At 44.7% G+C, this 23,704-nt stretch overlaps 1 protein-coding gene across 1 annotated transcript in view; it reads right to left on the minus strand.

Annotated features, from left to right (window-relative positions):
* The window catches only part of POLR3E (RNA polymerase III subunit E), a 300,274-nt gene that overhangs the window by 205,427 nt on the left and 71,143 nt on the right, over positions 1-23,704 (minus strand). Inside the window, exons 4-7 of the mRNA XM_086940764.1 lie at positions 21,465-21,542; positions 20,240-20,355; positions 9,109-9,191; positions 7,852-7,959 (exon numbers count right to left, since the gene is read on the minus strand). Coding sequence (XP_086796890.1) covers positions 7,852-7,959; positions 9,109-9,191; positions 20,240-20,355; positions 21,465-21,542 — 385 coding nt within the window. The remainder of the gene's footprint in view (positions 1-7,851; positions 7,960-9,108; positions 9,192-20,239; positions 20,356-21,464; positions 21,543-23,704) is intronic.

A 23,704-nucleotide genomic window follows, 5' to 3' on the forward strand; every position in this document is an offset into this window, starting at 1 on the left:
CGCCCTCATCACGTCCCATATATTTAGTAGCATGTCCAGACGGCGCAGCGGGCTGGCGCAGCGGGCGCGCGCCGAAGCCGCGCCAAAGCCAAGCCCGTCTGCGCCCGTCCGCGGCCGGACACGGCCCAGGGCCATAACCCCTGCCCCCCGACTGATGTACTCTTCCCGGCACTTAAAAGAGTTGAATGTTGGTAAGATGAGTCCGACCTGTACTATTGCCCCCCTGAAAGATGCGATGGTCACTCGATTATTTGTGTGTCCTGGCTGTGGATATCTTCCTCCCCAATCCTGCATTCCTGCCCATTCTGGCCTACAGGAGGGCAGGCTCAATGTTGTAGTGAACAGAGCTTCGCATGGATGTCGAGCTGCGCTCATCAATACGCGCTCACTTCCATGTCATAGCTTTTATATCAATGAATTCATTGTCACTCATGATCTGGATCTACTGTTTGCCACTGAGACCTGGGCAGATGCCGGGTCTGGTCCGGATTTCTGTAATGCTACTCCGGTTGGGTACAGTGTTGTTAGACCCGATAGGCCGGTAGGAAGAGGTGGTGGCCTTGCTATCATCTTTAAGGATAAATATCGTACCACACTTGATCCCATAAATTCGGCTAACTGTGAATCAGCCGCTTTTGCCATTAGCATTACCCCCAAGCAGGCACTAAAGGGTGTCATACTTTACCGTCCCCCTGGCCCCCGTAATTCTTTTCTTTCCTCCCTTTCTGACCTAAGCGACAATATTATATGTTCTGATACATACACTATATTGGGAGATTTTAATTTTTATTTGGAGGAGCAGGACAACTCCGACACTGCCCAACTTACAGCTGATTTTTCCAACTTAGGGTTGCACCAACTAGTCAAGGGCATTACGCATCAAGCTGGACACTCCCTTGATGGTTTGTTCACGAATGACCCTGGCATATCTGTACTAGATATCATCCCAATTACTTGGTCTGACCACAGGGCCATTATCTTCCAAATAGACATACGACCTGTCGCCCCTTTGGTCTCCAGGCCTGGAACTAGAATGGGCACTCGTGCCTGGAAAACTGCAGATATGCCTCAGATGCTACATTCTCTGGCTGCCTCCCGTCTTCAGGGTGGAAATACTCCGGCACTATCGGCCTCAACTTTTCAGGACTGGATCCGAAGTGCTGCTGACCTAGTGGCCCCAGAGAAAATCACGAAGCCCAATAGAGTATCCCCCTCGGCCCCCTGGTACAATGAAGATCTTCGACTACATCGCCAACACTGCAGAAATTTAGAAAGGCGCTGGAGGAAGATCTATTGCCCCATAGCCAGACAAACTTATAAAGATGCCCTTCAGATTTACAAAAAGGCAATCTTGGCCCGAAAAACTGAATTCTTCTCGGCACAAATTAAGACCGCTGCTAATTCAGCCAGAGAACTCTTCTCTGTTGTCACCAGCTTGTCTACCCCCCCTGCTGGGCCTGAAGTGGAGCCCTCACAGGCTTTCTGTAACGAATTAGCAGCCTTCTTTATCACAAAGGTTGCAGATATATATGCTTCCTTTGAAGATAACTCTAGAACTGAATGTAGAGGTGGTAGCGGGAAAGAAACATTGTCCCACCACAACCATGACCATTTTTCATGCTTTCTACCCGCATCACATGAGGATGTGATTAAAATTGTTTCTACCATCAAATCGGGCTCCCCACTGGATCCTTGTCCCCCAACCGTGATGTTAAAACTCACAGAAGTGATTTCCCGCCCTCTCATGGAGATCTGCAATACTGCATTTTCAACAGGCCAATTTCCAAGTATATGGAAGAACGCTGTCATAAAACCCCTCCTGAAAAAACCTTCCTTAGATCCCACAGCCGTTGCAAGCTACAGACCGATCGCGTGCCTGCCCTTTCCTGCCAAAGTATGCGAATACCTGATGAACAGACAGCTCTCAGAGTTCGTCGAGACTCACCAACTTCTCGACGATACGCAGTTTGGATTTAGGAAAGGGCATGGAACAGAGACTGCCTTGATAAAGGCCTCTGACGAGATCAGGGTGATCATGGACCAGGGAGGGGCAGCTGTTCTTATCCTTCTGGATCTGTCAGCAGCTTTCGACACGGTCGACCATGCCACCTTAGTCGACCGTGTCACTGCTTTGGGGATTAACGGTTGCGCCAAGGATCTTATTTCATCGTTCCTGGCAAACCGTACCCAGACAGTAAAGTTGGGAGATTTCTATTCCCCTATCTCTGCACTCCCTTGTGGAGTCCCACAAGGCTCCTCGCTAAGTCCTATGCTTTTTAATATCTATGTAGCGGACTTGGCGAGGATAATAAAGGCCTATGGGATACAGCTTACATCGTATGCAGACGATACCCAGCTGGTGCTGGGTATTCACAAGGATGGTCTCACCGTAGCAGCCAACTTTCAGAAAGCTATGCTTGAGGTCAGTAGCTGGATGGCTCTGAACTGCCTTCGCCTCAATTCAGATAAGACCGAGATCATGACCTTCGGAAGACTCTCCCCTGAATGGTCTCCTGGTTGGTGGCCAGAAAAGCTTGGCCCTCCACCTGTCCCAGCAGAAAAAACCAGAAACCTGGGAGTGATCTTCGATAACAAGTTGGTTTTCGATCTCCACACCAATAAGGTGGTGTCGTCGTCTTTTTTCATTTTGAAAAAAATCAAGAAGCTGCTGCCTTATCTCCCGCCGTCAGCTGGGAAGACTCTGGTCTCTACCCTAGTCTTCTCAAGGATGGATTATGGGAATGCACTTTTCCTTCACACCCAGAAGCGTGTCACAACGAAGCTGCAATCTATTCAGAATGCGGCTGCTAGGATTCTTCTCAACATCCCTCGTCGCAAATCTACCACTCTTGGTATTCGTCAGCTTCATTGGCTGAGAGTGGAGAACCGCGTCAAGTTTAAGGCCCTCTGTATTGCTTATAAGGCTGTACACGGCATTGGACCTAGGTTCCTGGTTGAAGCCTTCCAGATGTATACTCCTGGGAGGCAATTAAGATCGGCCAATAACAGTCTCCTCCCGGTGCCACGCACAAGATCGGTCACCTGGGGAGACAGGCGCTTTCTTGTGGCCACTCCAAAACTTTGGAACCTCCTGCCACTAGCCATCAAAACCGCCCCGAACCTGATGAGCTTCCGCAGGCTCTTGAAAACATGGCTGTTTAATCAGTAAGAGGATGATTTGATGACAGACTCCAGTTGCTCTACAGCGCCGAGACACCTCCGGGTATTTGTTGCGCTATAAAAGTTGCGTAAATAAATAAATAAATAAATAAATAAATAAATAAAATCACCACCCGGTAGTAATGATCCCTCGGGGAGAGCAAGGAGAACCCGCCCCAAGTCTGCAAAGGTAGTGGACTGTAGGCCGGGAGTGACATATACGGAGACCAGGGAAAGGGTCCTGCCCTCCCAACGACCAGTAAGGATGACATAGCGCCCTCTATCATCGAGGACCGTTGCATCAACTTCCAACGGGAGAGAGTTCTTAATAAGAATACCCACCCCTCGGGAGCCTGAGGAGAACCCTGCATGGGCGACTAGACGATACCCCTTCCTATTCATAGCATAGCATGCATTCCCTATCAAGTGAGTCTCCTGAAGTAGGACCACATCTGGGGAGTTATGTTTTAATAGCTGCAGCACTACCCCACGCTTTATCCTATCCCCCAACCCATTCACATGCCAGCTCAGAAGCCTCAACCCCGTACCCCCCATCCCATACGAGGAAGAAAATCCAACCCCAAGAAGAATCCAGCGCTTCACTCAGATAGTCTTGCAATATTTTGCCTTGCGGGAAACGAAACTAGAAAACCAACAAACCTTCCGCACCCCCCCCCCCCCTCCCCCACCAACCAACAGCCCGTTACAAAACCCCCCCACCCTGCACCCCTGCATAAGACTAGAAAGCCACCCCAACTTGCAGTGTGCCTGTCGCCCCCACATCTAAACTAAGCTACAGAAAGTCAAGCAGAGGAGGAAAACTACCCCCAGATAGTCCCGCAACCCCCCCCCGGAATGTCTCACAGTCATATTACACAGTTAATGCACCACAGTTCGAAACCTTCGGAATACCCCAGGAACCAGTCAATAAGGCTTATTCCTGGTCCATCGATCCGCCCTCTGCACCACCACTCTGCCCGTCCTGCGGATGATGGGCCGGTAGAGTATCAAGCCAGTCGGCCACCACGTCTGGTCTGTCGAAAAAATAAGTCCGCTCTGCATGTTCAATGCGCAACTTGACCGGAAAAAGCATGGCGTACTTGAGGCCCATCTCACGGAGTCTCCTTTTCACCCCAAGAAAACCAAGTCTGTTTCTGAACAGCTTGGGTAAAGTCTGGATAAAAACTGATGGTAGTGTTCTAAAACTTTATGGGACCGCCTGCCCGCGAAGCCTACAGGATAGCGTCTCTATCACGGAAGTTAAAAATCCGCGCTATCATAAGCCACGGCGGGGCACCAGTCTTGGGTTTTCCACCCGGAACCCTGTGAGCTCGTTCCACGGTGAAAAAATTACTCAGTCCCTTGGGTGCAAGGTGATTCATGATCAGGTTCTCCACGAAGAGATCAGCTGCCAGATCCTCCGCCTTCTCCGGAACCCCTATGATACGGACGTTGTTCCGCCTAGACCTTCCTTCAAAATCCTCCAGACGACGAGCAAGGAGGTCATTGGAGGCCCTCAAACTGCGAACCTCCGTCTGTATCTCAACGACGTCGTCCGTCAGACCAGAAGTCTTAATGTCCAACGATTTAACCTTTTCGTTGGTTTTCGTTAGGTCCGTGCGGATCAGATTCACATCAATCGCCACTGTATCGAGTTTGTGGGCGAGAGTCTCCATTTGTTTCCCCGAGGGATGATCTGATCCCATTGATGGCGGCCATGACGTCTTGCAGGGTAGGCTCCGCCGCTGAGGTCAGTGGATCTCTTGTTCCCTTAAGCGACCTACCCGGTCCACTGGGCGACACCTTAGCCTGGGCATAGCGGTCCATGATGTTGGTTTGGGTACAGCCACCCCGCCGAGTGGTCTTAGACCTCTGTTTGTCCCCCTCCGGCTTCCCCGCCATTGTGGAAGGCAGTAAGTGTGATTCCAAACTGGGGTGGGGGGATAAAAGCGCAATCAAGAGGCTGAGTTGTAGGCTATGCCCGGCAGCAATCGACGTTGCTCAACCTGAGACAGTCAGACAGAGTAGAAAGATGGAGGTCTCAAAGGTCCCTCGAGCGGAAGTGGGGAATCAGCCCGAAAACACGGCTCAAACGTCTCTTCAAGGCAGGTCCATCCGTGAAATACACACACTCTAGTACCAAACCAGACAGTCACCTTCAGCGAGAGGGAGGCACTCACAGTATCGGGTCTCTCCAGCAGGAGAAAGAGAAAGTGAAAGTGGGCCGGACCGGTCGTCCCCACCACCTCAGGCCGATGTTGTTCAACTACATCTCGGGCACCATGCCAACTCCACAGCCGGGCATCACGGAGGCGCAGGCCGCAATCTTCCAATCGTCACAACTCCGGTTCCCGGGGTCCGATCTGGATTCTGGTTGCAGTTTTTGCCTCCCCAGTGGTTCGTCTTCACGAAGACATATATAAAAGTCAGGATAGTCTGCAGGATATATGCGGGAGGTTACGAGGGTCTCGGGAGCCCTGTGCTCACGCGGCCATCTTGGTTGCACGCGAAGCTCCTCCCTCCCACTACGCTATTCTTGAATAATCTCTATGTAGCGCCTTGAGGCCCCTCAGGTCTGGTTGGCGCTTGAGACACCCTTACTTACATAAGACCCCAGTGCCCTGTGCTTACCTCTCGGGGTGCAGAGCTCTGCTGAGCCTGCAGCAGCAGGTCCCACATGGTGGGTGTCCCCCAGCACAGAGCCCCCATCTAGAAGCGGGCCCCGGGATAGGGAAGCTGCCTATTCCCGCATATCGCCTCCGTCCCACTCTCCATTTTGAGGAAGCGCACTTATTTAATGTTTGTCACCGTGAAACTGTTATCGGCGCCACCGCTGACCCCGGGGTGCTCCTCGGCACTGGGTTCGCCGGTGTGCCCCGTGGTCGGTGGTCAGTGGAGCTGCACCCTTGGTGCCCGCTGCTCTGCCCCGGCCTCTGTCCGGTGAATACACAGAGACCAAAACCAAAGCGGCGGCCAGCAGGGAGCAGCCTCTGCCAGCTCTGTGCACAAGTCCACACATACAGGTTGTGGCAAACATCCAGTGCCAGGAGGGACCGTTGAGGTGGTGTGGCACAGGGCCGTGCCGAGCCCCGCTGGACAACACCGGGGCAGCTCTGGACTCATAGCCAGGCAAAACACAGGGGCTCAAAAGCTAGATCACAGTCTGTGCCAGGGGACCGCCTGTGTCATAGGTGCGAGGGGGCAGCTCTGTGCACATACCGGGGCAGAACATACAGTCTAAGGGGAACACAGCCTGTTGCAGGCACAATCACATGTACAATAGGTGTCAGGGGGCAGCACAGAGCCCCGCCGGAGAACACCGTCTCAAACTGGAAGCACAGCCAGTCCAGGAGAGATCACCCGTGGCATAGGGAGAACAAGCGCAGTACGCATATACAGGCGTGTGTTTATTTTTGCATCGCGCTTTCAATTTAAGTGAAAGCGCAATGCGAAAATAAATACCCGGCTGACTTTGCCAAAGCTGAATGAGAACAAAAAAAGTGTGTTCTGACTAATAAAGGAGAGAGTGTCACGTCGCCAGTAAACGATCCAATCCCGGTGGACGGGGCCAAAAGTGGACAGGGTGGTAACTATGAGGGACCAAGAAGCGTTTTTTACAATAGAAAGCTAGCGTTTAGCCTGAAATATGCCGCTAGCCAATGGGAAGAGGGGGGGGGGGGCTTCAAGTCCCACTCCTTAACTGTATTGATTTCAAGAAGCTCAAGAATGCCGAGAGCAGCGCATGCGCGTTGCTATCGCCAGCCGAGACGTAAAAACAATTCTCTTTTACTGTTCTTACGGTCATACGGAGCATCTGCATGATTTTGATTGACCTAATTTGAACTGGGTATAATCAGCCTTCACTAGATCATCAAGCCAGCTTCTCACTTTTTCACTCTTCCTGCTGCATTCTAAAATGATCATCCTTCAAATGAATGCCTCTAGCAGAGCTCCCAAATATCCTTACCTCCCTCAAAGTCACTGTTGACTTGCATGATAATTAATCGTCATCCTTCAAAGCGCTCTCACTCACTACTCATCTCCTTCACTGAAGGCATCCAAATACTCTAAAGACAGGCTACATCCTCCCTCTACCAAAGAAAAGTACATTGGAACTAGAGGACCCCACCAACTATCAGTCAATTGCTTACCACACCAAAGTCATATCAACACCAACCATTGTCTGCCCAACTTAAAAATCATGCGGAAGTATAGCTCTACCTTACAAACCCCGGAGGACAGACTACTGGACCTAAAATCGACAGGGTTTCATATACCACAAATTCTCCTTCTACCTCGCCAACTGACACTAGTTAATTCACATGGGCTCCTCTACATTCCAAAGGCTCACGTTCCCCTGCTGAGTCCCCCAAAAGTGAAAACACCTTCATTTTATTTATGAGCACTCCTGACTTCATAAACAGTGTTACTACTTCAAGTAGATAAACAGAGACACCTGTCTGTTGGTCCCCTCCAGCAACATGCCACTGATCCTGTATTGCTCTTTATATATGTGTTGCTCTAAGGACTGCACGAGTACATGTTGCAGACAGATAAGACTGTTTTATTCCTCTTCTTGAATATGTATTTCTTTCCCTCTTCCTACTCTCAATTTGCAAACTTTGCACAGGTCGCAGACAGGTCCACAAATGGGTGTAAGGCTTTGCAGACAAAAGAAAATAAAATTTTTACCTTCATTAGCCGCTTCTCGTTCTCGATGTTTAGCATCCGCTTTGTCCAGGTATGTGAAGCTTGGCCTGAGCTGTAAAATCCCACGCAGGGGGGTTACATGAAGCTCGCCTGCAGTACAACGAAAAATACATTTTAATGTGGCGGGAATCCTAATAATAAATCACCCGAGCCAAGATCATAGCATACGGTTATTTTTTACCAGAAAAGTTAACATATGAAAAAGGTACAAAAAAAGAGTACCATCTTAATCGTCTAGATAAGCCTTAAGAATATGTACAGCAGATATACTTAATACCCAGTGTCTACAATGACAGTTTTCTTTTGGCTACACATCGAATCATTGGATTCTGAGATATCCGCTCTGCAGGTAACTCAAATGCTTCCTGCTCCCTCATTCTGCGAGACAGATTCAGCTCTACATCAACATGAAAAACACCTACGCCCCACAGTGTAAGAAGGGATATGTTCTAGGAATGACAAGAATAAACTTTAGACATTACAGAGGCTTGCATGCTTAAAAGTTAGTTAACTGTGTGACAACATACCATCTACGCTCAAACAGACAAGGTTGTATTGCAACATAATTTTTTCTCTTCATTATAATCATTAAAACCTTACTTCAACTGTATTGTTAATGGGTACAATTTATAAAATATATAGGTCAGGAAAAATTCAATTAAACTTCGGTTGGAAATCAAAAGAAAACCATGAAACCAAAATGCTACAGTACATTGCATCCTAAACTCACACTGGGTTTGACGTCACCTACAAATAACGGGCAGTGAAAACGGAGTCTTGAAAGTAACACACAGTGTACAAAAATGTTTTTTTAATAAACAAGCATTAACTTCTTGGAACAGTTTTTCACTATGTATCAAGTATGCTCCACGTCAAACAAATGCAATATTCAATAAATTATCACACTATTTGACGCCATGCATTGATCAGAATTTTCTGGAGACTAGGGCAGCCAAATCAAAAATCTGGTACGGCACTGTTCAGAAGGCGGCAAGATTTCATTAGAATGGTGGATGTACCAAAACATATAACCACTTCCCAATAATTGTGATAAAAGGGACAAAAAACTTAAGAAATAAATAAATTACCTTATATTTGGCATGCACGTTCAAACGTACTCTTACAATCACCACTTCGCCCTTTTATTCATGAATATATTAGTCTAAAATCATCAGTAAACATGAGCACAATAATGATGTCTGCAATCAATGTTAATTGTAAAATAAAATACAAATTAACCTTTTCTAAAGACAGCTGCAGCATAACGGGAAGTGTTGCTTGCAGCCTGTATGGAAGAGAAGGTCTGTTTGTCCATAAGCTTCCTGCAAACAAAAAACAATATTTAGGTCTTTTTTAAACACAATAAATTAAAAATGCATGCAAAAAATCCAAGCTTTAAACTGCAGATGAATTTGGTTTGAACACAGAAATAATGAGAAGAATCACTGGCACACCAAATAGATCTCACCCTTTGGATCTATTGGGTTTGCCAATGCTTTTTGACGATACTGAACAGTATTGGTGAACCTCACACTGCTTTTTGACGACATTGTTTTGCATCAGCTGAAAAACTTAATTAATCAAAAAGGGGAGATGATGCAGCCGCTGTTGCTGGTCACGTCATTTTGTAAGTGGACAGCTAAAATCAAATAAAGCACATAAAATAGAACATACACCAGCAGTACTATAGCTCCTTGAAGGACCAGCAAATAGCAAGGAGACCTTGTTGCTGGCAGAAGCAGAAACAGTTGCAATGCTATATGCCAAGCGGTCAAAGGGGAGTCCTGGCTTAGTAAGCATCAGTGTCCTCTATGTTCCTCACCATCTGAGGATACTGCGGGCCTTTGAGCCCTTGAATAATGCCGCTGGTACTACCTGAAGGTTTTTAATTCTCTGGGTCTTGGGTAGAAGACATCATGTGAAAGAACAAGAGATTCTTCTGCTCTGTAGCAGATTAATCTTTTCAAAAACAATACTGAGTGAGGACTGTGAAAAATGTCAAGCAATGAAAAGAGAAGGTGATCATTTAACTTCTGTTTCCTTTGTGATGCCTTGAGCCTTACTAGTCTTTTTTTTACTGATCTCAGAACCATGCCTCCTGAAACTGCATCCTCCAAATCAAATGCCTTGTGCATCAGTTCACAGGGCACAAACCATACTTTGACTATCCAATTAACAGTCCAGTTTGTTCCAAGCAGGACGCTGTGCCAAAATTTAGAAAGTTATTTCAACATATGTTGGTTTAAATCAGTCAGAACAAGAGATTTATTGAGCTACCTACACAGGCATTCTTTTTGGCACAATTGCTTGCCTGGTGCATTCCAGATAACGTTTTTTAAAAAGTAGTCAGGTTGCACCAACAAAGCTAGATAGATCCTCGGCCATTGTCAGGAAAAATCATTGTTCAGGTCTGAGAAGGGGTGAGCTTTAACTATGTTGAATGTCAATTAGCATCCTGATTGTCTGACAACATTCTTGAAAGCATTTATAATACATTTTTTAACATTACTGTTTGTTGAGGATATTTCTGATTGCCTTTCAGTCCTAGGGGATACATGTATTTGTACATGGTAGTGTGTAAGATTCTAAAAGGATGAAATTTTGCTTTTGTCGAAACTGCCATAATTCTGACAACTTTCTTAGAAGGAGACCCAAAAGGAGGAATAGAATTCTTGTACTCCACCATTGATAAATTCAGCCAAAGTGGGCAAAAACAATGCCAAATGTCCCCCTTTTTAACAAAACATGGTCAGTTAAAGCTTAAACAAAGAAATATGACAGATACTTTGGAAAAATGAATCCTTAGTAATTTCATCTGAACGATAATGAATGATTTGCTATACTTTTCAAAATGAGAAAAATAAACACCTCTGCTTAAATAGAACAACGCGTTTACCTTCATGGCACCCATATTTATCAAACTAATATTTCATTCACTTTCCACTTTTATTACTGCCACAATTTGTTTGGGTAGATTTCAGTCTCCACAGAAGAAAACAGTTTTCTGGACATTAGGTCGGTAGGTTTCTGGTATGAACGGTCCTCGAGGCAAAGTGGCGGCAAAAGAGTTGGTAGACTGCCTAGAAAGCATCAGATTTGAGAGGACGGGTGAAAGACTTTGGCTCTTAGACCAAACCCCATCAGTTCCAACCCTTAATTTCAGTCCCAGACACACGTACTTGTACAAAGAACCACAGTGCTTCTAGCTCACACCAGTTGCATACAAGCTTTTTTTTGGCACTTGTTACAGAACTAGTGCATTGTGCAAGTTTATTAACTATATCCACAAGAAAGTCACATTTTATTGTGGTTGGACAAATCATGCACACCCAGGAAACTGCTTTGAATCATGTCTAGCTGGGGTTCAGAGGTGGACCAGGACATCTGACAGAAACTGGATTTTCTCCAGGCAGATGATGTATTCTGGAAATAGGGACGAACTCGGGTGGCTTAGGTTGCAGCTAGATTCATTAGTTGTTTGTCCACCTCTAGGTTGGGGAAAAATCCTGGGTTTCGACAAATGATTACCTTAGCCTTCGCCAAATGAATGTGGGTACCACTTCCAAAATGAAAAAACATGCTTGCTTTTTCTGAAAGTAAGCTAATATTACAATTGCAAATGTGGTAATTTCAAAATGCTTGTATTCCGGCAACAGTTTTTACTCAAGGGTGGGAGACTTACAGAATAGTGCAGCATGGGAAGTAACTGCGGCAAACAGAAGCAGTGGTTGCCCAAGTAAGAATTAATGGGCTGTGCCACATATTTTTACAGACGTGATCTCATCACTACTATCAGTTGCCAGTAAAACATGTGTTAATTTGTAGAAATATTTGAGCCTATCCAAAGTTCTGCAGATGCAAGCACAGCTTAACGTAGAATTGGAGATGCTGCAAGGAAAGATAATGTTTCCCCCACCAACTCAAGAGCCAGTAACTCTGGTCTCACATTCCCTAGTTGAGAAAAGTTAAGGATAAGAAGTATGTATTTACACTCAAATCCCTAAAATGACGTATCTACCATCTTTTTACCTCCTTACAATGTCAAACAGAGCTATCAATGGGAATACGATAAAGGTCTGCTACATCAGTGTCTCTTTCATCTAACAAGCACTATTTGTATCTGGTCAAACCAACTTGGAGAATGGCTTGGTGGCAATTTTGGTTAATCTTTCTACTACAAATATCTTGGAAATTCAAATAAGCATGAAGCATATCCCTAGAGGTCCAGGAACATATCAGGAAATACTGTTGCAAGGGCAATACTGACCACTAAATGAACCACATATTGAAAATCAAAGTGATTAAGTATGTGATAATATTGAAAAAGGCTGACTCTCTTCTTAACACTGAATTAGATAGAGATGGTTTGGTCCAATGTGAAAAGGCCAGAGATATAGTTGTAATACAATAATTATAATTAGTTTTTAGGTTTCGCCTGGGGCCGGAGCTCCTAGCTCCGCCCAGGAGAAATCTATTGTCCCTACAGTGTGGGGCTTAGTCCCGCCCTCTGTTCCATTGGCTAGCTCCATAAATGGAGGCTAGCCATTGGAACAGAGATCTGTCCGTCAAGGCCGGACCAGATTCGTGGGCATTCCCAAGACTTTTTCCCTCTCCACCCTTTTTTGCATCGTCATCGGGCGGTGGGCGTTTCGTTTTTTTTTTTTGGTGTTTGTTTTCGTCATTTCATGCCGACCACGGCCGCCGGAAGAAGTCCAGGTGAGTGCGTTCCTTTCCCGCCCCCCCCTCCCGCTGTCTGTGTCTTTCCCGCCCCCCTCCCGCTGTCCGTTCCTTTCCCGCCCCCCTCCCGCTGTCCGTGTGCCTGCCCGCCACGTTTCTGCTGCTTGTTTCACTAAGGCCAATGCATGCTGAACACTTCCTCTTTCATCAAGCTCAGTGCGGGTTCAACACTTAGTGTGCACTCAAAGCAGTGTGTGTGTCCCAGCGCCGCACTTGCTGAGGAGAATCGCCAAAGAATTAAATAAAACTCTCCTGACACTGGACCTGCATTGCCGTAGAAACCGTCTTTCCCTTTACGATGCGGCTTTCCCTTTACGAAGTAACGTGTGATTTTCGGACTGTGTGGGCGTGTGCATGAGCAGTATGTTTACTTCCTAATGAGGGCTGTGTGCCCGTGTCTGTATCTGTGTAGGAGTGACGTGAGAAGTTCTGTTAGCACTTGTTACTAAAGGCATGCGGAGTCGGTTCGGGACGTTATAGATGACCCATCCGTCCACTCATCTCTCGAAAGATATCAGGCACACCACCATCCCTTCATACTACACTGGAGTATATAGCAAGTACGTATTTTTTTATAAACAGCGCAAACTCAACCTATCATGAGCACCAGTTACATTACAGGAGGACAAATTCATTTTTGGTAGGCACGGGGAATTAAAGAGAGTTGCCCAGATTCACAGGATGGTGAGCCAGCGCCAAGAGTCCAAATTAGTTACCAGCTCCAAAGTGGGCAGCTCTGGCCTAAGTCACCCCTTGAATATATAACGTGTTCCTTGTGTTTGTGATATGCTAATTGAACACCAGTACACTTTGTAAACAAAACATGCAGTTGTTCGCATAGGGCCGGGCATATTTTAGTGGGGACGAGTTTATGATGCGTTTAAAGTGTCTGGGCGCTCAGCTTACGTTTACTGCTCATTGGCCACTTTGGCTGCCAGTTCCTCTGAAGGAATGTGCACCGTAATAAAACTATTAATACAAATGCTGCGTGTGAATGCCTGTCACTAGCATCAAAGTGGACAGAAGCTTAAGAGGCGCTTTAGGTGTAAATACTGCAGTTATAGGATTTAAGATGCAATATTTTTTTTGTTTAAATCTTGTACAGATATTGTATTGTTTGCTAAGAGCTGATTTTCGATAATAATGTTTTGAATAAACACAACCTGTGTGATGAATCCAAATTAGAGATATTCAGTATTGTCAGTGACTCAGCTGAGTTGGAGGGTGCGGGATCCAAATTGGGTGTCTCCCTGGCCCAAGCAATACAGAGAGTGTTACTGATTCTTACTCAACTAGCTGGCTAACAGACATGTTGAAATGCAATCATCTTATCCCCAAACATCAGCTGATCAATTTTTGAAAATAGCCATATGTCGCTATCAAATACACATTTTCTTTTTGAAAAGAGCAAACAAAATGACAAAAGCTTATTAAGAAAAAATTAAATAAAACCTGTTTTGCCACAAATATCTTTTCATTTTTCGTAAATACACATTTGACAATCAAACTTCAATTTGTCATTTTCATCACATACTCACATGCATCACTGCCACACATGAATGCCATGTATCACTATCTCATGCCATGGAGGTCTACAATATGCCAAGAATCATCATGCTTGAATCAACATTAGACCAAGGGTGGGAATCCTGATGCCATGTGTGCCAACAACAAGAAGCAAGTAATTGCCACGGTTATACCTTGGCCACCACTATACTAGGTTGAGCAACATCATTCAGTGGTGGAAACCAATATTTCAAAAATTGACATCTATATGTCAGAGGTGGCATTTGCCAGCGGTTGCCATCATGAAATTGATTCTCACATTATGCAAAGCATTTCCACCTGTATGCCATGGCCACCAATACCAAAGGTGGGAACCATCAATACGCTAAGAATTCCAATCAATATGCCCGGGACAACATTTTGCCAGGAGTGGGAACCATCTTTTATATTGAAGCCCACAATATGCAAATAATGAGTGCTAGGGAGTGAGTGACTAGGCAGTGCTAGGGAGTGCAGAGTGACTAGGGAGTGCAGAGTGACTAGGGAGTGCTAGGGAGAGCTAGGGAGTGCAGAGTGACTAGGGAGTGCAGAGTGCTAGGGTGTGCTAGGGAGTGCAGAGTGACTGCAGAGTGCTAGGGAATGCAGAGTGACTGCAGAGTGCTAGGGAGTGCTAGGGAGAGCAGAGTGACTGCAGAGTGCTAGGGAGTGCAGAGTGACTGCAGAGTGCTAGGGAGTGCAGAGTGACTGCAGAGTGCTAGGGAGTGCAGAGTGACGGCAGAGTGCTAGGGAGTGCTAGGGACTGCTGAGTGACTGCAGAGGCTAATGGCAATGTAAATGACAATGCCATTTATTTATCTGTTTTCAAAACCAACACATAAATACAAATTTTGTCATTTACAATGCCAATAGCTCTAACTTTTCCAAAGCCGAAACCATTGCATTGTAAATGCTTGTTTTAATATGACTTACTATCAGTTTTGCCATTTAATAGTACTGTGAAGCAGCAGGCTTTTCCATAACATAATAGAATGTATCAACCTCAGAAGGATTAAAGGGTAGTGATGGCCCTGCCAGGGTTAGAAACTCTGACCCTGCTCTTTGAACACAGAAATCAGAAGTTAACGCCTCACTTACTGAGCAAACTTTTGGCTGACATATTCACTATATATTTCCAAACATCAACTATTTCTATAACTCTCCAAAACGATCCAAGACCCCTGTAACACTCCTCTCATCAACTCCCACCTCACCCAGCCAATTCACTCTGTAAACTTCACATCCTGCTCTGCTACATCCTCTAATGAGAATGTTTCTATAGTTAACAGTGCCAACTTCTGCTGCGTCCTCGCCGTTCTAGTCTCAGAAATCGTATCTTTGTTTCTATCCTCAAGCATCTTCAGCTCTATACATTGTTCATGGTCAACCTCTAACCTGGTGTATACCCAGAACAGTTCTCTGCCAAGGCATTACCAGTTTCACAGGAAATAAAAATAAAGAATAAAAAGCAACACCAACGCTTCGTCTTCCACCAGCTATTCCGGTCACTCATTGTCCCCTTTTCTGCATTTATTGCAAAGAGAATGAGATCCATCGCTTGCAGCTAAGGACCAAGTGTCCCAGTGGAACCATCTAACAAAACATTCACATGGAAGACAATTAACATCTGCTATGAAGGACCAAATCGTTTGTTTAGTTCTGGAAACCCTATTTGCCATCAATATAGGTTTTTTAAGGTTATCTGGTCTGTAGGTCAAAAGGAATAAAAAGCTGCAGTATTATATCATCCAAGCAGTGATCTCAAACAGAGTCCATGCTTTCAATGTGCATATGTTTACACTTATATGTGGGCCGGTCTCAGATTCGGCAAAGTGGTCTAAAAATAAGACTGTTATGTGGCCCAAGTGACTGCCGGTGGCTGAAAACCTTTTCAAGCCTTCCACCCATCACTTTTGTGTTTTCCTTAGTGCAATGAACAAAGTGTACAGGGTGTGCCCAGACAGGTGCCCCATGCTAACTGTGCCTCAAGACTCAAAATATTCCTTACTTAGAAGTACTAAATCGGACGAAAACAGTCTAAGGTTGTGTGTGCTCTTGTTCAGAGCAAAACTTCCCTGGCCGTTCAGGCCGGACTGTACCTACTGGAGCAGGAACAAGGCTGATTTGCACACGGCTGGTCTCTATTTCAAGTGGCATAATGGGAGCAAATGATGGACAGTAATGTAAACCGGACGACTGCCTGCAGGCAATTCTTTTGTTTGAATTTACTTGCCTCCAACCCCCACCTAACAGATTACACACACACAAATACAACTTCTCTTTCCACAGAGACAGCAAACGCTTTTTTAGATTTTGCCTAGCAAATGCGTACGAAGTACGCATGCGCTAGGAAAACCTTATGTTTTTCTCTGTGGGGTCGGGTATCCGCCCCCTCCTCCCATTGGCTAGCTCCATAAATGGAGGCTAGCCATTGGGAGAGGGCTCTGTCCGTCAATCCCGGACCAGATTCGGGGGCGTTCCCGAGAATTTTTCTTTTTTGGCGACGTCACGCTACGTCAGCCAAAAGCCCTCGGGAACGCCCCCGAATCTGGTCCGGCATTGAGCCGGCACCCGCACAAGCACCAGTTGCATTACAGAAGGGCGCATTCATTTTTAGGCACAGAGAGATTAAGTGGCATTATGAAATGTTATTGGTCAATTGTGATTCACTTGATACCAGCCATGTCCATAATTTGCTTAATTGCGGCACATGTATAAACTGTCTCGCTCTGTATACTTTGTCCTAGGGGGCCCTTGTACCTACAAAAGGTTCTCTCTCCCCATCCTCACTACCTTATGTCTCGATGTTTGTACCAATAATTTCTTTATTCCCGTTTCATTCCGTTTGCCTCCGCCCCTCCCACCACCACACGCCCCTTTCCTCCTCCCGCTGTCACTCATGCGTCACCCCTGATGCCCCTCCCAGTCCCACCATAACACCAGAGTAGCCCCTGGCACGTGACTTCATGACGCGCTGTACCCGGAAGCGCATGCTTTACTTAATCTAAGCAGCTTCACTATCGCTACATCATTTCAACTAAACCGCACACGAATGTGGCGGCCCGGGATTGAGGCCTGCACTTGCCGTAGGCTCTGGATTTCAGTCTCCATTCACTTTACGGTAAGCCGCCCTGCTGGTATCCGCTTGTATCTGCACGACCGCACCCTCCGGCATCCCCTAACAATAGTCCTTTCCTCCCATAGATTCTGTTTTTTGCCTGGTGCTGTGCTTGGCACAGATCGCCACATACACCACGGCTGGCTTCACTCGGCGCAGCCCACAAGATATCGTCCTTGGGTAAGTTCCCCGCAGCAGCTAAAAATAATTTCCATGTGATTCTAGTGAGAAAACGCCAGGGCAATTGATAAGCTAGGGGAGGCTCCGTGTGGCAGGGTGTCGCTCCTCTGAGCCTGCAAGGCTCCCTCGATGTCCGGAGCCCTCTCCGGCCCCTATTGCCCACCCCCCCTTGTTCGTGCTTGCATCCAGTCCCAGTGGCACTGACCCTACGCGCATGCAGTGAATCAATAAAACTGTGAAGAGTACAAAGTCGAGTTACATAGTGATAGCCATGTCGTAAATAGTGTGGAATCTTCTTTTCAAGTAATGTGTTTATGGCAGTGCAGAGGTTACTCAAATAGGACCGTTTGTCTCATAAATAAGGTGAATGAATGAGAAGCTGTCTAGCTAAAAATAATTCCCATGTGATTCTAGTGAGAAAACGCCAGGGCAATTGATAAGCAGTGTAGAGATTGCTCATTTTATTTCATTAAGGAGAGATGGAAGAGCTGCTTGAATGAGTAAAAAAATCAAGACAAACATTAAAATATAAAACAAGTGCCATCCATCAACTTTAAGCTTTCTTCTTCCCTGGAGACAACCCGATTTCCCTTCCTTTCCTGCGCAGAATGTCCTACAGCCTCTGCTCACCCCCCTTTCGGATCACAGAAGCAAGACAAGCCTGCATACATAAACACTGGATTTATTGCTTTCGAGATTGCGGTGCTTGCATCAATTCTGTATTTTATCTGTGCATGTGATCGAAACAAATGCATTGAACTTCAATGACCCCCCACCTTCACCCTTTCTTTCCACATGAACAATCTGCTCCCGGATCAACATTGAACATTGAGTAGAATAAATAACCATTCTTATTCTTAAAATTTGCATATCCACGTCCGCTAACGTGGCAGCAGTTACCAAGAGACTGCTAAGGGTGGACATGTAAATTCAGCAGTTCGGTAGAGTTCACTCCTACCTAGCACTGAAGTAAACAAGTAAAAATGATTTTTGAGCATGGGCAGGTTCAGGCCAGCCAAGGCTGTTTGCTTCTGAATAAGCAAAAATCACAGCAGCTCAGCAGCTGAGTATGGGGCCATAGTTGACTTTTTCGGCCTGAGTCCAGTATGCCTGGATAGGGATAATCTGCATTGGAAGGCCAATTCCAATTATCGTGAACCTCTCAATTCAGAAGATGCAGTAAGTGCCTCTTTGAGGACGGGCCTCCAACAAGGACTAAAAGCTCCAAGGACTGTTAGCAGTTCTCCTGCCACGGTGGGAACCTTGCCATTTGTGCAGAGAATTCTGTGCTGACTAAGCCTAAAGGAGGTCCTCAAACCATATTGTTGCAGCACTGGAAATTAAGAGTCATGCTTTAGTATAAAGAGTGAAGAGATGGCTGATGACCCTGTTTTCGTGCCTCTGTTGCCTGCTTGTTGTGTATTTCTTCCCTCTGTCTGCCTGGTGTTTTGTGCCGTTCTGCCCTCTGTTACAATCATCCCCCCCTCGTTTTTCTGTCCTTCTGCCCTGTCTGCCTCGTGATTTGTGCCATTCTGCCCTCCGTTACAATCATCCCCCCCCCTCGTTTTTGTGTCCTTCTTCCCTCTGTCTGCCTGGTGTTTTGTGCCGTTCCTCCACCTGAACTTAGCCCTTTAAAATAAGGCCATGCTCCAAAAAGTACTGCAGCCCCCTGCCCTGAACCATAAAAAACTGCCCCCTACCTCCATGAAGTACTCTGACTCTGCTCCCTACCCTTCCTTGGCGCCTAAAACTGTCCCCTGCCATGCGGCCTACAAAGCCTCGACTTAGTAAACTGTCCCTTTTCTGTGTGCCTCGAGGCCGTAAAATGTAAGCCTAGGCACAAATGGATGGTTGGATTTGTGGGGTAAAGTTTTATTTAATGTGATTTTATGTAGCGCGAACTTTACCCGAAGGTGTCAGAGCGCTTTACATAAGAACCAGTTGCCAAACCTAAGGACTTTGATTTACATGCGTTAAGTAAAAGATACAAACAGGAAAACAATTGAAATGTGCTACATGTAGTCACACAAAGAGACTGTTGATTCTCGTTATATTTCTATATACATATGGAAGGGATATGAATAGATGTACTGCAAGAGTCACATAGGAATGTTAGAGTAGAAAGGTCTACTGCATATACTAGTGAATACAGTCATCTCTATATACAGAAAAAATGAGTTATATTTAGAGGGGTCGGAGTGGGACACAGTGGGTGGATGGATGCATGATGGATGAATGTATGCATGATGCATGGATGTATGGGTGGATGCATGGATGGGTTGTTGGTTGGATGGGTTGGTGGATTGCATAAATTGTTGAGGGATTGGCTGTATATATGCATCTATCCATCCATCCACCCATCTGTGCATCTATCCATAGACACATCCATGCATGCACCCATGCATGCACCAACTCATCCATGCAAGCATTACAACAAGAGCCCGCAGCTCTCCTTCGTCTCTCCTCACCCCCCTTCCCTGAGCCCGTAGCTCTCCTTTGTCTCTCCTCGCCCCACTTCCCTGTGCCATGCCCTGCTATTGTAAATGACAATGCCATTTATTTATGTTAGAAAAAAACAAATAAAAAAAATGTCAAGAGCAATGCCAATAGCTCTAACTTTAACAAAGGCAAAACCATTTCATTGTAAATGCTTGTTTGATATTGAGAGAGATCCCCCTGGAAAACATTACAATGCAAGTTTATATACTTTAATCCCAGGGACTTAGCCCTGTCTCCTGTAAAGTAAATGAACATTTACAGAGAATGTAACCAAGGAGCAGGCATGAAACTTACGTTGAGTAGGTGTTGGAGTCATCAATGCTGGTGCCATCTACGTTGAGGGCAATTTGTTCACCTTTGCTACGGCAGTAATTGGGGTTCACTGTATCAATGGCCATTTCTAGTTCAACCTGAAGTTCAAAAGACGTAACCTTAAACAAACAACTCCACACTTATCTACTTACAAAAAAAAACAGTTGATAGATAACACTAAATTCCGTTCACGAAATATTAAATATTGGTGCGGTATACTCAAACTTTCAAAAACTGCTTTAGATAGCTTCTACAACCCTGCTCACAGAACTCAAACTTTCCAATTCAACAGGACGACATGAGTATCTTGCACAAATGACACATATTAAAGTGTAAAAGAAGTGTAATTTGGAATTAGTAAGTCACTTAAATTTAAAAAAAATACCAGACTAGTATTTGTTTAGAGTCACACGTTTGCAGGTTCCTGGTCAGTAGTAGTTGGACCCTAATCATGACAAAATTCATAGAAAGCAACCTACTGAGGTTTACAGATTATGTGTTAGTACGCCAAGTGTAATGACTTCATAAGGGACCTCAGCATTTGCCTTAATTTAACTCTGCTTTCAAATGGTCGTGATCAGCTACCAGTTCAGATCTGCCCATTGTCCAAAGCACACCTCTACATAAGGATGTGGCAAAAATGAATAGATTAGTCACCGCTGCTAGTATTCTCGGACCTTCTCCCATAAACGCTTCCTCCATCCCCTTTGCCCAGATATGGCTATTGCCAGGGCTTCATTAGAGGCATGGTTGAAGTTAGAACCCACTGGTACTCATTTTTGGCAATACCCAGAGAGGGTGGAGAGGTGTTTAGGTGCCATCTAAAAAGGAGGCCAATGTGTTAGGGAAACCAAGATGCTATATATAATCTAAAGGGTCACATAATTTCAACAGATAAATTCAAATGTTATATATATATTTTTTAAGCCTAATAGCTTTACATCGAAACAAAAGGGACAAACATTTAAAACAAGACTGAATAACGGAGAACATTATATTCCATGATTTGTGAATCAAAGATTTAATTTAAAATATTTCCATGCCATCAACCAATGACATGTTTTTTAAACAGTCAACGTGTTCAATGTCAGAAATGATTACAAGCTCGATACATAAGTATTGTATATTTCAATTAATTTCTAAATACTAAATAAGTTGCATTTTTCTAGATGATGTTCTTCACTCAAGAATAAAAAGTTTATCCAACCTTTTGCTGCTTTGGTTTTATCTTTGCTGATATATGAGTCATGTTATTATAGGTCATGGCTGCTGGTCGAATAGGAAACTAAAAGAGAAAAAGAAACTGCACATTAATAAGTGACTGTAAAACAGGGGATAAACACTTCATACATTACAGAAATAAGTGCCCTGGATAAAATAGATACATCTGTGCTTAGTGTGCATAAGCAACTATGATGATTATTTTAAAGATTGGTCTTTAGCAGTAATGCAGAGCCACCTAGTTAATCCAGCATTGAAAAGGTTTTATACGAAGACTCGTGGATCTAGGCAGGTCATTTAAGATTTGCTCACAGTTAAGAAATATCACATTCTCTTAGGGGTTTTGGACATCCACAGCAATGTGCCATGTAAAGAGATTCGGAGGATGATATCAGAACAAAGGGACGTATACATCACTGGAAGGGATTAAGATGTTACACCGATTACCAAATTTACAACTTCGTGCTAGTAGGCCCCAAAAGGTACCATAAAAAACATGAAACAATTTATATAAAAACATTTTTCATTCATTTATTTGAAAAAAAATTAAAATTTGATCATAACATATTAATGCAATTAAAATCATATACACAAACGTTTTTAGTGAGGTTCAGACATTTAAAAAAAAAAAAAACATACAATATTCTTTAAAAATTGCTATTCTAGCAATGTTTCATACAGATATTACAACATCAAGTTTACTAGTCAAAGGATTTCTATAGGAACGAAATTGTCGACGCGGCGTTTCAGTGCCTCTTTATTATCTTGCACCTTCTTCAAGGACTCGTTCACTGCTTTATTTTATCCAGGTTGGTTCTTCCCTGGTTTTGTTTTACAGGTCTCTCCGAGCACGTATACATCTGCTCATATTTCTTTTATCCTTGTGTGTAGATTTTATCCAAACTTCACTCAGGTTAGGGAAGAAAATGGACCAACTTCAATCCAGTCCTATATTCTTCTTGTCTTAAATGGTGGGGGGGGGGGGGGGGGGCTTCGCCTCTGGGAGCTACCTTGCGCTGTTCCATTCACCACTTTATCTTTGTGATAAAAAGGAATTGCTTTGTATTTATTCCCTCTGTACTTATCTTCATACAGTCAGTAGTCACTTTCTTGGAGCTTATTTTGAAATTAGCTGTCCACTATGTAGCTGGTAGCTGAACTGCACGGCGTCCTCCTCCTACCCCAATCGGTAGGAGGAGGACGCCGTGCAGTTCAGCTACCAGCTACTTCCCTTACCTGAGTGAAGTATGGATAAAATCTACACACAAGGACAAAAGAAATATGAGCAGATGTATACGTGCTCAGAGAGACCTGTAAAACAAAACCAGGGAAGAACCAACTTGGATAAAATAAAGCTGTGAACGAGTCCTTGAAGAAGGTGCAAGATAATAAAGAGGCACCGAAACGCCGCGTCGACAATTTCGTTCCTATAAAAATCCTTTGACTAGTAAACTTGATGCTGTAATATGTGTATGAAACATTGCTAGAATAGCAATTTTTAAAGAATATTGTATGTTTTTTTTTAAATGTCTGAACCTCACGAAAAACGTTTGTGTATATGATTTTAATTGCATTAATATGTTATGATCAAATAAAAAAAAAAAATTCAAATAAATGAATGAAAAATGTTTTTATAAAAATTGTTTCATGTTTATTATGGTACCTTTGGGCCCTACTAGCACGAAGTTGTAAATTTGGTAACCGGTGTAACATCTTAATCCCTTCCAGTGATGTATACGTCCCCTTGTGGGATTCTAACACCACCTATGATTCATTGAACTCAGGAGAAGGAACTCTGTTTTTTTAAGATTGTTGACCCAATCCTTTTCCTGCCAGAAAGGGTAGCTCCCTATACAAAAATTTTTGATCAGAACAAAGGGGTCGTAGACTGCTGAGGAGATAAGGGTGGAGATGGTGAAGACCCCGCCGCACACAAAGACATGAGGGCTAGAGTACAGCATTCTGTTCCATGGGTTCAATTGCACGTAACACTCAGAGAGAGGACCGACAATTGCTATATATGACACACCTGGCAGGGGTATGGGGGGGGGGGGGGGGGGGGGGAAGTTACTGGCCTCTTTGCAGGAGGCAGGCAAGAGGATGCCGAAAACTAGAGCGGGTGTCCCGATGATGACCAATAACACTAATAGGTGTATTGCTGGGCGGTGGGGAGCAGTGACAGAGGCAGGGTGCTATACAAGTGGTGCCAGTACAAGAGAACAGTCA

Source organism: Lissotriton vulgaris, chromosome 10 (assembly GCF_964263255.1).
Source record: "Lissotriton vulgaris chromosome 10, aLisVul1.2, whole genome shotgun sequence".
Classification (NCBI taxonomy): Eukaryota; Metazoa; Chordata; class Amphibia; order Caudata; family Salamandridae; genus Lissotriton; species Lissotriton vulgaris.